This window comes from Martes martes (assembly GCF_963455335.1).
Source record: "Martes martes genome assembly, chromosome: 4".
Taxonomy (NCBI): Eukaryota; Metazoa; Chordata; class Mammalia; order Carnivora; family Mustelidae; genus Martes; species Martes martes.
In genome coordinates, this window is record NC_137891.1 from 19,721,627 (window position 1) to 19,735,212 (window position 13,586).

The 13,586-nt window shown below is 41.8% G+C and overlaps 1 protein-coding gene across 3 annotated transcripts in view; it reads right to left on the reverse strand.

Moving 5' to 3' along the window:
• DEPTOR (DEP domain containing MTOR interacting protein) overlaps positions 1 to 1,632 on the reverse strand; it is a 131,412-nt gene extending 129,780 nt beyond the window's left edge. For all 3 annotated transcript variants that reach the window (XR_013966688.1, XR_013966689.1, XM_080800925.1), the window contains exon 1: positions 1,343 to 1,632. Coding sequence is in view for 1 of the 3 variants with exons in the window: in XM_080800925.1 (XP_080657051.1) it covers positions 1,343 to 1,455 (113 nt within the window). In the remaining 2 variants the exon portion in view is untranslated. The remainder of the gene's footprint in view (positions 1 to 1,342) is intronic.
• Positions 1,633 to 13,586: the final 11,954 nt, after the last annotated feature.

Below are 13,586 nucleotides of genomic sequence, written 5' to 3' on the forward strand. Positions count from 1 at the left end.
ACTCTTGATGAAGGAAAAACGAGCTTTTATTCCCTTCAATTTTGACTCTACACTTAAAAATCATGGAGGGATTGAAGTGTGCAATTTGCCTTTTGTAACGTTAAACTCAACTAACTCTGACTTCCAATATTTACTTCCTCAATCTAACCGCTGCAAACTGGGTGGTTACTAAACCTTCATGGATCTTTGCAAAGATTCTCTCTCCTAAAGTTCCTGAAACACAGCACTTAGAAACCAAAATGAGCCTGGAGATTCAGGCCAAGCATTAGAAGGAACAGGCGAGCGCCTCATGCCAGCTGGGCCAGGGACGGGCACTCCAGTTGTGGCTCAAACGCTTCAGAGCCGGGGGGTGGGGGTGGGGGGGTGGGGGTAGTGGTGGTGGTGGTGGTGGTGGTGGGGTGTGTGTGTGTGTGTGTGTGTTTTCTTCTCCTGGCAAACTGATTTATGACCCCACGACGGGCAGCTGCAGAACCGGTCAGACCGTGCAAGCACATTACTCAAACATGATTCCAAGAAGGACCAGGATGGGATGCCAAAGGTAAGGGGGGTGGGGGCGGGATCTAGGGTTCACTGCCTGTCCCGGGTGCGGCAAGACCGTCAATTCCTAATTCTTGCAGCAGCCCGGCGGAGCCCGTGGACTCTGCTCTCCCAAGTGTGCGCCCTCGGGAAGCTGGCACAGCAGCCGGGCATCCGGACAAGGTGCCTCCACGCCCCCTCGCGGACGCGACTGATGATTGACGCGGCCGTGCCAATTTAGCGATAGGCAGCTTTTCAGAACCTGGGGTTTAGCCCCCCACAACACCCGTCAAGGCAGTCCCGGCGATCAGCCTCATTTTACAGACAGATGAAAACGCCGAGGGTCAGAGGAGTGAAGCAGGACTTGCCAGCGGAAAGGAAAACCTCAAATCAATCGTTGGGTTGGCCCTTCCACCTAGGAGTCGAGGGGCTGGGGCTGGAGGCGGCATGGGGCTGCGCACCCACCCTCTCACTCTCTGGACGCACTCGGGGTCGCCTGGCAGCCTGGAGGCCTGGCAGCGCCAGGTGCCCGGGAAGAGGGAGGGCGCGTCTGCGGGGCGCGGGGCTGCAGCGGCGCGGCCGGGGCGCAGCGCGCAGCACGCGCTCCCGCGCGTCCCCCTCGGAGCCCGGCGCCGGTGCCGAGTCGCAGGGCGCCCGGCTGCAGCAGCGAGGCAGGGGAGCCACGCCGACCGTCCACGCGCCCGCAGCGGTCCCGGAACCCCGCGCGAGTCGCAAGGCACGAGCCACGCGCATGTGCGCGCGGGGCTGCTGCGGGCACAGGCTGGCAGTGCCACAGCGCGCCCACCCGCACTGCCCCACGCCTTACCGTAGCTGCTCCCCGGTGACCAGGACCTCAGCCATGCGCTCTAGCTCCCTTTGCTGCGCCCCACCACTCCCGCTGGTGCTGCTGTCGCTGCCGCCGCTGCCGCCCTCCTCCATGGCCGGGCCGCTCCGCTACCACTGTCTTCCCTAGCCGCCCTGGGTCTGGGTGTTAAATCAGCCTGCCCCCACGGAGGCCTCTCCCGCCATCTTTGTTAGGGGCAGTCCCGTTGCTCAGACGCGATTGGCTGGAGAGGGAATCCCGGTGGGTAGGCTGAGGCGCTAGGCAAGTCCGCTCCAGGAACTCCGGCTCCGGGCGGCGGCTGGAGCCCCGCGTGGTCGGGGGCGGGGCCAAGGAAGGAAAATATAAACATCTGGGCGGGGCTCCGGCTCTGCGGAGTGTGTGCTGGTGGAGGTTAGGTAGGTGACCTATCTAGGCGTTACCCGCAGAGCCCATACTGTGGGACCCTGGGGACAGGCCAGGAGGTACTAGACCAGTGTGAAGGTATTTTTATTATACTGACTATGCTCCAAATTGCCAGAGTAAAAACAATAACAAAATAGCTGAATAATGAACAATGAAGGATATAGGGATATACACGTCACTGCAGGGACTGGTGAAATTAGGCGTTGTTCTCGAGTCCTCTTCACCAAAGACAGCTAACTTACCTTATAGCGTAGTCAATAAAGAACGCTGGCCTGGGAATCAGACAGACCTGGGATCCAGCTCCCACCTATAATTTCTTACCAAAACGTGCTTAATCCTCAGTTTCTTCCTTTACAAAATAAAAATAACTGTGGATACCACTGGTTAACATCTATTGCATGAAAGATGCGCGTGGCTCGTGCCTTGCGACTCGCAAGGTAATAAATGCAAGAAGAATCAAACCCACACATTCCGGCTTCAGAGTTGCGTTCTTAAAAGACTGCTTCTTAAAATGGGGGATATTATGGGTTTTTTTCTCCCTTATGGGGAAGATGAAAGGAACTTTGACTAATACCAAATGAATGTTCTGTTATTCTGTCTCATTCAGGGTGAGAGCCTGGTATACAGGAAAACAGAGTAATGGGAATGGCAGAGGTCATTATAGTAAAGGGATATCTGTCTGTTGACATTTTATGCAGCTTTTTATGATTTTTGCGTATATATAAGTCTCTGCACCTTCACGAGTAAATGTAAAATTTTTTTTTTTTTTTTTAGTGAATACTATATGGAAAGACGTGAAAATGAGAGGGCTGTTGAAAAGCAAATTATCTCCAAATAATCTTCTTTGTGTATTTTATGCCAATTCTGCTATTCAAAAGTATTTATACTCAGTATCCTTCTGGTTTATTGTATTTTGTTGTTCTGTTTTCTTCTTGTCATTTATTTTAAAAAAGATCACTGTAGCCTTTTCCAGTATTCTACAAGATCATTGCCTAACTTAAAATTTACAACTAATTCATCGAGCCTTCATTCTGTGCTTTACATGGTGCTAAGCATTTTGTTTATTTGCTTTACCCTCACAAAAACCCTGAGAGTTGTGTATTCTTATTGTCAGCTTTCAAGTGGAAAAGTTTAAGCATAGAAAGGTGATGAGATTTGCCTAAATTTCACACCTGGAAAGTCAGTTAGGCAGCCCTTGACCCCTGGATCTGTAGACTCTCTAGGTTATGCTCAACCGCACTCCAGAAAGAGAACAATTGTCCAGCTCCCTTGTGAATTCAACAGTAGATATTAGGCAATGCTTTCTCCAAAAAAAAATGATCTAACTTCCTTAACTTTTTAAATAAACCTATGGCAAAAATGTGGGGCAAGCGAGACATAGTTCCAAATGAATGTGATTCTAAGAACTTCCTTCTGCATAAAGTATAAAAATCATTTAACAGAAATAGAAGTCCCAGAATTAATGAGTTTAACAGCTGGCTGTCCCTCATGGTTTAATCCTATAACATAGAATATCAAGAGTTTGCAATTTTATGCTAGTTACTTACCTTCTCTGGGCCTCAATCTCCTGACAGAAATAATAATTCCTACCTTATAGGGATGCTGTGTGGTTTAATAACATTATGTAAAGTTTTCATGCATATGATGTGTTCAGAAGCTGTTCTCTTTAATATCTTTATTGCTTTTAATAAGAAGAAAAGGAAGAGGATGAAGGAGGAGGAAGAAGAAAGAGAGGAAGGAGAAGAAATTCTTGTCAGATTATTTTCCAGGAGTTTTTGTGCAAGGCAAAACACCTTTCTTCAAAGTATCTCTAATTATTTTTTTAATTATTATTATTTAAATTATTGACTTAATTATTATTTTTGAAATTATTATAATTATTGAAAATGAAGGAAGGAGAAGTACAGGCCTGGCCCCCCTAAATCCCTTTTATTTAATGATTTTAAGCTTTCTGGAAGTGCAGAATGAAAAAAAACTATAATTAAAGTTATAAATAAAATTATAAAATTAAAAATAAATTATAACACATTTCTGATTATCCGTTGTTCAACAGTGTTTTATCCAAAAAGCTCTGGCTACGTATTGTAAATCATCACTATTGTCAATTGCCTTTTGCTTCTTCTTCCTTTCACTCTAATTGTGTTTTCATTTAAATTTAGGCAACTTCATCTGAAAAATAAAAATCCCAAGAAATATTTTTTTGCGGAATACTTTCTTGTTGAATAGTTTATGATTAAAAACCTGTGGTTAAAAAAAAACTTTTATCATGAAAGTTTACAATTTTAAAAAACACCTTGATGTAAGGTAAACAAAATTCAAGTCAGGAAAACACCTTGTACTGCACCAGTGAGAGCCGAATTTGCTTCCCTTGCTCAACGGGAAGGGTTTTCTGTTTCTGTACACGTGAACGGGAAGGGGGAACTGGTTTGCTGTCATTGTTTCAAACTTTCTTTGGCATATGAGACTGGGTTAGGGGACCGTTCCTTTTTCCTAACTTAGGAAAAGTTTGGTCTGACTCCCAAGAACGTGCAATCACCCGTGCTGAGACCATCAGCCCTGGAGCAACTCTTCCACAATAGACTGGGATCTGCAGGTGTTGCTGGAAGAGGGATGGGCACTGACATGGTCATTAAACCAAGCGTGAATGTCTTAGAAGGGCTGAAAATTCCAACAGACCTCGGTTTGATTCCTGGCTCCATTGGGGGCAGATTCATGAACATCTCTAATTTTTGCTCTCTTTGGTGAAGTCAAGATCATACTACTAATCCCATTGGGCTTGGAGGAGGATTCAATAACTTTTAAGGAGCACACTTCTTGCAGGTGGGAACTATTAAATGTAAGCCTTTTCTTCCAGCTTGCCCTACTCACCTGCGTCCTGCCTTCTGGCTGTGTCCGTGCTTGGAGCCAGTGCTTCTCAGACTTTTGGGAGATGAGGACCAGGTATGTTTGTGCGTGTGTGTAGGTGTTTTCAGTCCCCTCAAGCTTGATATTTGGTAAAATACTATAGAAAAGAATTTTTTTAGGGGAAATTTTTAAATGTACAAAACACAGCCCAGTTTGTCATTGTTGTGGTCAACAGATAGCAGATTGGCAAATTGTTATAAACACTTCTCTTGATGTCTGTATGTCTCAATGTCTCTCAATACAGGTAAAGGTCACCGGTTGGCAGACTGCCCTTTTAGGAGAACTGGTTAAGGTTGAGCAGCAATGTGAGAAGACGAACTTGAATAAAATGTATGAGAGAGTATTGTCAGCTCTGAAGCTTAATAACAGGTAGCTCTGGGTGGTGGTGTTGCCTCTTCATGGACACCAGTATTGCTCCCACATGATCTTAAAGATGAACTCAAACCCCACCTTCTCTGTGCTGTCTTCTTATACTCCCTCAAGCGCTGTGTTGTTCTTCCCTGTGCCTCGCATGGTATCAGAAGGTCTACATTGCTACTCCCATGAGTGGTCTACTCCTATGAATGGGAGTCTCTCTTCCTCAGCTGCCACGATTTTTACTCTCTTTCTGTGGATAGAAGCAAATGGATGGGTCAGTATGAGCCTGTCTAGAGATTTCTGTTGATAGATCCTTTAAGAAGGAAAAAATAGAAGTGGAGGGAACTAGAGGGTATTACACTCAGCGAAATAAGTCAATCGGAGAAAGACAATTATCATATGATCTCCCTGATATGAGGAAGTGGAGATGCAATGTGGGGGGCTTGAGGGGGTAGGAAAAGAATAAATGAAACAAGATGGGATCGGGAGGGAGGGAGGGAGACAAACCATAAGAGACTCTTAATCTCACAAAACAAACTGAGGGGTGGGGGCGGGGGTTGGTGGGGTTATGGACGTTGGGGAGGGTATGTGTTATGGTGAGTGCTGTGAAGTGTAAACCTGGCGATTCACAGACCTGTACCCCTGGGGCCAATAATACATTATATGTTAATAAAAAAATAAATAAAATTTTTTAAAAAGAAGGAAAAAATAAATGTAGAGGGAAAATAAAATTTTCGTGTGTCATCATTCACATCCCTTTTTAATATTTTAGTCATGTTTGATCCATCTTTTCAAACATTACAAAATAAATGTGAGGTCCTTTTGTCCTCTATTCCCAGTCCCACTCACCCCCCAAGAAGTTCTTAAAGCTGTAAGGGCATCAAAAATGCTCAATACTTTGGTCTTTACTTCCACCTAGTGGATGATTTTGCAATGACAGCAAATGATGGTGGGTCTTGGACCCACAAGAAAACATTTTTGGAAATTTTAGGTGGGGATTGTGGTTTGTCATGGTATTAGGAGTGCTACTGGCTTTTAGTGAGCAGGAACTAGGAATGCTTGATATTCTCATTTTCCAGGGTCAGCGACCTCATAAAGAATTATCCTAAATCCTGAATGTCTCTCCTAGGTCCTGTGGGATATTCCTGCAGATGAAAAACCTGTTCCTGAGCTTAGAACCTAAATTGGTTTTACATAGAAACACAAGATTTTTTTTTTGCATAACTTTAATATAATTTTGACTTGTCCAGGAATGCAATTATTATGTACATTGAGAAAAAAAAATTGCACTTTGCTCAGAACTTTGCCAAGAAAGATTCGTTAGAAAAAATTGTTTCATTCGTCATTTGTGTGGTAAACACGCTGTGTGTACAAAACACCTTTTTCAGGCTGCACTCGTTAGCGATTGCCTGTGTGGTGACTCTATGTGTGTTTGTATAGGAATATATTATTTAGCCAAATTTTAGAATGCCAAATATAAAAAAGAAGTGGTAGCAGTATTCAGTAAACTCTTGTCTTCTGTTATTCTAAAATTATGCATTATCGGGGCATCTGGGAGGCTCATGATCCCAGGGCTCAAATCGAGCCCTGCATCGGGCTCCCTGCTCAGCAGGGAGTCTGCTTCTCCCTCTTGCCCCTGCTTGTGCTCTTGCTCTCTCTCAAATAAATAAAAAAAGTCTTCTAAAATTTTTTTTAATTCAAAAATTATTCATTATAAAAAGTTGTAAACATCTGACCATCTTGCTACACTTTCTAGATTCACTTAAATATTAAAATAGATTTTATTTTGCTATAAAGGATTTTCTTTTTCTTCCTTATACTCCAGTGTAAGGGCATCATACTGATTTTTTTATATGCACACTGAATTGTGCATATGGATATTGAGAACATTGGCAGATTTTGAACAAAGGAATGCCATCTGACTTACATTACTACGAAGATGGTTTGAAATAGCATAGGATACTCGGTTCTGTGCTTGATGAGGCCAATATATTAATGGACATTCCTTCTTTTTTCTAAGGTAGTGAGTGAGTGAACAGGGCAAAATCCGGGCCACTCTGTGAAACGTGACACAATACCACCATCTTGTGGGCAAAGTCCTGATTGTTTATAAGCAAAGCTTCAAAAGTTTGCTTAACAAAGAAGGTGCGGTTACAATTTAAACTGCTGTATTTCCTGTAGAATTAAATACATCTTGGTGTAAATCAGAAATTCCTTATCTGAAATTATTTTAAGTAAAAACAAAGTAATACAGTTCCAAGACACTACTTGATTCCATTTCTCCTATCTCATGAAATTATTTCTCTAAGGAAGTCTTTCTTCCTCCCTCCCTCCCTTCCTTGCTTCCTTTCCTTCTTCCTTTTTTAAAGTAGGCTCCGTGCCCAACACGGGGCTTGAACTCAGAAACCTGAGACTGAGATTCCCATGCCTCTACTGACTGAGCCAGCCAGCCACCCCAGGAGGTATTTCTTTCAAGGCTTATTATGCTTCAAATATTGGTGAGGCTTCATTTTTTAGCTGAGTTTTGAAAATCACTGATTGAGTTCAGGGCAGGCTGCCCCCCAAAACATGCCTCTTTGGCATACTGCTTATTTTGAATTAAAGTTAACCTAGGAAGCAGCTGGTACAAGAAGGCCTCCTTGGTCTCCTTAAAAGCAGGAAATAAATCTTCCTTGTGAACGGCACCTGCACCAGGAGGTAGAGAGATCCCCTTATCACCAGAAAAGGAGTTTAAGGCCCAGAATGTTGCGTAAATAAACCCTATCACTTCTTCACTAATTCACTACCCCAAGCTCAAACTTGATCATGTCAATCGTTTTGTCTAAAAGGTAAAAATCGCTGCCGGCTTTAGTCACTTCTTTGAGTCTTGTATTTCTATGAGCTCCCATATGCATGAATTGTTTGTTTTTCTCCTATTAATCTGTCTTATGCCAGTTTAATTATAAGAAAAGCCAAAGAACCTAGAAAGGAAGAAAGGAAAATTTTCCATCCCTACATCACACTCTCCCTGGGAGATCTCACTTATAGGCAGTCTTGTCATCACCATATATGTATATTTAAAAGCTTTATCTTTTAGCTCCTAGCCAGACCTTTCTTCAAACTCCCAAGTTCTACATCCAACTTTGAAGTGTGTCCTCCCTTGTGTATTCTCATAACACATCAATTGCCACAAATCAGAACCGGGGCAAATCATGATATCTCATCCCAAGTCTGTTCCTACCCTTCCTACAGTATGTTGTAAGAGGAAATGCAGTTGCTCACACAAGAACCGAGAATATTTAATCCTTTCCCCTCTTCTTATTCCTCATGTCTAATCAAGTAGTCAATATTGTCCCTTGTAGCTCAAAAATTACTTCTTAAACCCAGCCACTTTCATCACTCATGTGGGCTCTTAGAGACCGAAAAAAAAAAAAAAAAAGGTAGGGAGAGACATTAAGGTAATTAGACAACTAAATGTAAAATTGAAATTTACTTAAAATCTAAAAATCTCCTGCTTAGCGGGGAGTCTGCTGCTCCCTCTGCCCCTCCCCCTGCTTGTGCACTCCCCCCCTCCCCCGCTTCTCTCAAATAAATAAAATCTTAAAAAAAAAAAAAAGAAGAAACAACAAAAGACTCAGAAAGAGAGAAAAAAAGATGCTAATTTCATCTCTGTGACAGTTTCATGGCTTCTGTTTTGCCTTTTCTACTTCAGAAATTCTGACACTACGAGTTGAAGGAGCTAACTTGAGAGTCCGCAACTAAATGTATCATTAAAAATGGGAATGACACTTGGGAAACGGAAATGACTTTTGACTGCTGGTTGACCATTGTCTATGAGTTATCTCTCACCTCTCTGAAAATCTTAATTATATCTATCACAAAGTCTTGGGATTTTTGCTCCATTACCTCTGTTTCCTTTGGTCTGAACTCTTTCATCTGATGACTTTCTAGATCTCTTTTTTATGTCCTTGGTCATCCATGCATGGTGACTTATTTTACTTACTTAATTAATTAATTTAAAAATTTTATTTATTTATTTGACAGAGATCACAAGTAGGCGGAGAGGCATGCAGAGAGAGAGAGGAGGAAGCAGGCTCCCCGCCAAGCAGAGAGCCCGATGTGGGGCTCGATCCCAGGACCCTGGGATCATGATCTGAGCCGAAGGCAGAGGCTTTAACCCACAGAGCCACCCAGGCGCCCCTACTTTGTTTATTTTTATAAATGGTGATTCTTGGTTGTCTCTCTTCAGCTTTGAGAATCTGTGTTCACCATTTCTTCACCCTCTGTTCTGCACGACCTACCACCAGAGATTTGGGGAAGGGGTAAGATCACACTTGAGCCTGAGTAGCGAGTTCTGTTGGTGGTTTGCCATCCGGGAGTGTTTTTGCTCCCCACTCGTGGAATTCATTACCCGCCATACATTTCTCTGACTTCCCGTGATCGTTTCACGCACCGCTTCAGCCAGTGGACGGAGCTGCTGCTAACTTGGTATGGGTGGACACGAGGAAGCTACCAGCTTTGCTAATCAATCATCCCAGTACATACCCTGGAGCCACCTCTCACTTCTGTATCTGGACTCGATGATCCCCGAAGCCTTTGTATACTTTACTCAGACTCATTGATGGTTAACATTTTGCCCCACTTCCATCATTTTCTTTGTCAATGTATCTAATGTATATTCTGTTTTTCAAGTTCTTGAGAATAAGAAGCAGACATCATGCTCATTTGCTCCTAAATATTTCCATGTGTATTTCCTAAGAAAAAAGACATTCTGTTACATAATCACAGCCCAATTATCAAAAGCAGGAAATGTAACATCAAAAAACAAAACAAAACAAACCAACAACCCAAAAATCTCTTACCCAGCCCGCAGTCTATATGCAGATTTCATTACTGATCTCAACAATGTATTTTATAGCAGTAATTTTTCCTAGTCCGAGATCTAACCTAGGACTTTATCTTTTGGATCCTACCTGAATTAATTTTATTTAATTATCATGTCTCTTTACTTTCATATAATCTCAGAGAGTTTCTCAGTTTTTCTTGTGCTTCATGACCCCATGATTTTTGAAGAAGGATATAGGCCAGGTTTTGGGGGTTTTTTTTGTTTGTTTTGTTTTTGTTTTGTTTTGTTTTTTTGAATAGAATGGCCCTCAACTTGAGTTGCCTGAGGTTTTCTTTACATTTAGATTCAGGTTATGTATTTTGGCAGGATTAACTCAGTATATCATATCAGAAGGCACATGATGTTCATCCCAGCGTTGGTGATGTTCACCTTGATCACCTCATTGAGGTGGTATGTTCTGTTGGTTTGCACACTGGCCCCCAGCCACGGAGGGCAAGGTGGGACCAAAGAAAGAGGCAGACCACTCCAGGGTGATAGGTGACAGTTTTGGTTTTTTTTTTTTAAAGATTTTATTTATTTATTTGTCAGAGAGAACACAAGCGGGGTGAGCAGCAGGCAGAGGGAGAGGCAAGCGGAGGGAGAAGCAGGCTCCCCGCTGACCAAAAAGCCCAATGCGGGACTTGATCCCAGGACCCAGAGATCATGACCTGAGCATGATGCTTAAGGGACTGAGCCACCCAGGCAGCCCAGTAGGTGGCAGTTTTTAATAAGGAAGGGAACCTTCTTACAAGGTTTGTCTTAGACCGCAGCGAGCGACAAAGAAACATGAGCACCTGCACACCAGAATCTTAAAAGTTTATTGTACGGAGGCCTTGACTGGGTTCAGTTACATGTACCATCCAGATGGTTTCAACACCTTACCGTCTCAAGGCTCCTGGGAACGGCTCCTGCTGTGGGAATGGTGGGCCAAACTTACATTCCAAGTTCAAGGGAGGGGCGAGGAGGCTCCAATCCAGCTGGAGGGTCGAATGATGATCTTGTCTTCTCAGTGACCTCCTCCAACATGCTCCAAGTTTACTGTTGTGAAGTGGCTATTTTGTCTTTTGTAATTAGTAAGTATTTTTTAGGAAGATACCATGTAATTAATTAGTATTTTTCAGGAAGATACCAGGTAATTCAGGAAGATACCATGTAAATATCCTGTAAATATCCTGTTTCTCCTCAAATTGTCACCTGTTAGAGTAAATAATCTTTCAAAATATAATAATAATCTAAATAATCTTTCAAAAATCTAAATCTGATCAAGTTACTCTCCTGCTTCGAATAATCCAATGATGTACTATGCACTTTCCCTTCTTTTAGGGAACTACCACTTTCCCCTTTGCCCAGGTCCTACTTCCAAGAGTCTTTTTCAACTCTTCTCCATTTCTCACTGTCCTCAGCGTGCACAAGGCCCACCCACCCTACTTTCTGAATATTTGTTTTTTCTCTTTCTGCTTTTCCTGATACCACAGGATCAGTTCAGGTTTTTACCAATTAGCTCTGCCCTTGTCTATTTAAATTTTCTGTCTCCTCTTGCCGGTTTAAGCCTTGGTTCCTAATCTACTCTCCGAACTGCTACCTGAAAGATCCTTCTTTCTTTTTTTTTTTTTTTAAGATTTATTTATTTATTTGACAGACAGAGATCACAAGTAGGCAGAGAGGCAGGCAGAGAGAGAGAGGAGGAAGCAGGCTCCCTGCTGAACAGAGAGCCCGATGCAGGACTCGATCCCAGGACTCTGGGATCATGACCTGAGCCGAAGGCAGAGGCTTAACCCATTGAGCCACCCAGGTGCCCCGTGAAAGATCTTTCTAAAGCCAAATATCGATTGTTGATCTTTTCATATGTATATAAGAAAGTCCAACTAATAGGTCTCAGAAATATAGAAGATGTGGGGGCATGGGGAGGGGATGTTCCCAAGAAAATCGTGTAAGAAAATTTCCCAGAAATGAAGAATATGAATTTTCAGACTGAGAGGGCCTAGCACAGTCCTGGAGAGAGCTCTGTAGAGACCATGAGCTCCAGTTCACTGTTGTTATGCAAGAATATGAGTTCCATGTGCCAGATATCTTGATTTTTTAAAAGAAGAAAAATCACGTTAGTGGAAACTCTACTGATTTTTTAACTATGACTGAAATTTTTAAAAAATACATGCACAACACCCACGAACATGAAACTAGAGGAGGATAGGGGTATTTGTAGATTATTATAGTGTACATAAAAAGCACTTGGGGGTGAAGAGTCTGGAAAAGCAAGACAGACCCAGTGTGAAAAGTCTTGGAAGCTGGAAGGAGTATGAGATTTTTTTCCAAGGGTGTGGGAGATGCTGATGATCTGTGAGCAAAAGGTAATGCTATTAGAGAACTCAATATTTAGAAAATTTACTCACTGTAGTATGGGGATGTCTGGGCAGTGGGAAAGAGGGATGGAAGGTAGGAAAACCTAGGCCTTAGGAGGCCACATTAGTAAGAAATGAGAGCCCAAACCAAGGTCATGGTTATGAAACATTTTAAGTTTTTGGAATGCCTAGAAGCCACTGTGCTGTTCATTAAATTAAAAAAAATAATGAGAGGCACCTGGGTGGCTCAGTCAGGTAAGTGTCTGCCTTCCACTCGGGTCATGATCTCAAGGTCCAGGGATAGAGTCCTGCATGGGCACCTTGCTCAGTGGGGAGTCTCCTCCCTGTCTCTGCCTGTGACTTGTGCTCTCTCTCTCTCAAATGAAGACACAAAATGTATTTTTCCCTTAAGGTTTTATTTATTTGTCGGGGGCGGGGGAGCATGAGCAAAGGGAGGGGCAGAGGGAGAGGGAGAGGGAGTAGCAGATTCTCTGCTGAGCAAGGATTCTCAGTGCTAGACTGGACCTGAGCCGAAGACAGACTTAATCAACAAGCCACCCAGGTGTCCCTAAATAAAATCTTTAAAAAAATAAAATAAATAAAATAAAAATTTAAAAAATAATGAAAACAAAGAAGGAGGAAACAAAAACAAAAAAAGGTATTAATGTATAATTCTTACTTGTAATCTATGATTTACTAAATAAAATCCCCATTTCACACTATGAAACAATAAATGAACACTATAATCCAGCTCCCAGCATCTACAGAAACAGATCAATTTTACGTGGTTGGCTCTTTTGAAGTTTTCCTGTAACTGTTTACCTGCTAAAAGAGTTTTTCTTTTTTCCTTGTTTTCAGGTTAATGATGGAACAAGCCTTAAACAGTTAAGAAAAAGGTGAAATTTTTTTTACTTTAGAGAAGTGTATCCACTAAGATGCTTTAAAAAAATGAATTAATAAAGCCTACAATTCTATTTTAAGAGAGGAACCAAGGCCCAGCTCCCTGTCCGGATAGCAAAATTGGATATCATTTATTAGTCATAATTGATAATAATAAAATTATTTAATAAATAACTTAAAAACAAATAATTAATTACTTAATATTAATTATTAATTTATAATATGTGAACTATATCATATATTATATATGTAAAATAATATATAATATACATAGTATATAAGTTAATTATTAATTTAGTAATATTACCATACATTACATATCATTTATATAATATAGCAATTATAATACGATATATTAATTATAACTATTATTGATATTTATTAATAATAACTTATAAAGAATAATTAAAAGCTGACATTTTAAAATATCCTTTGCTTTCCATACATTTTAGAATGTAGG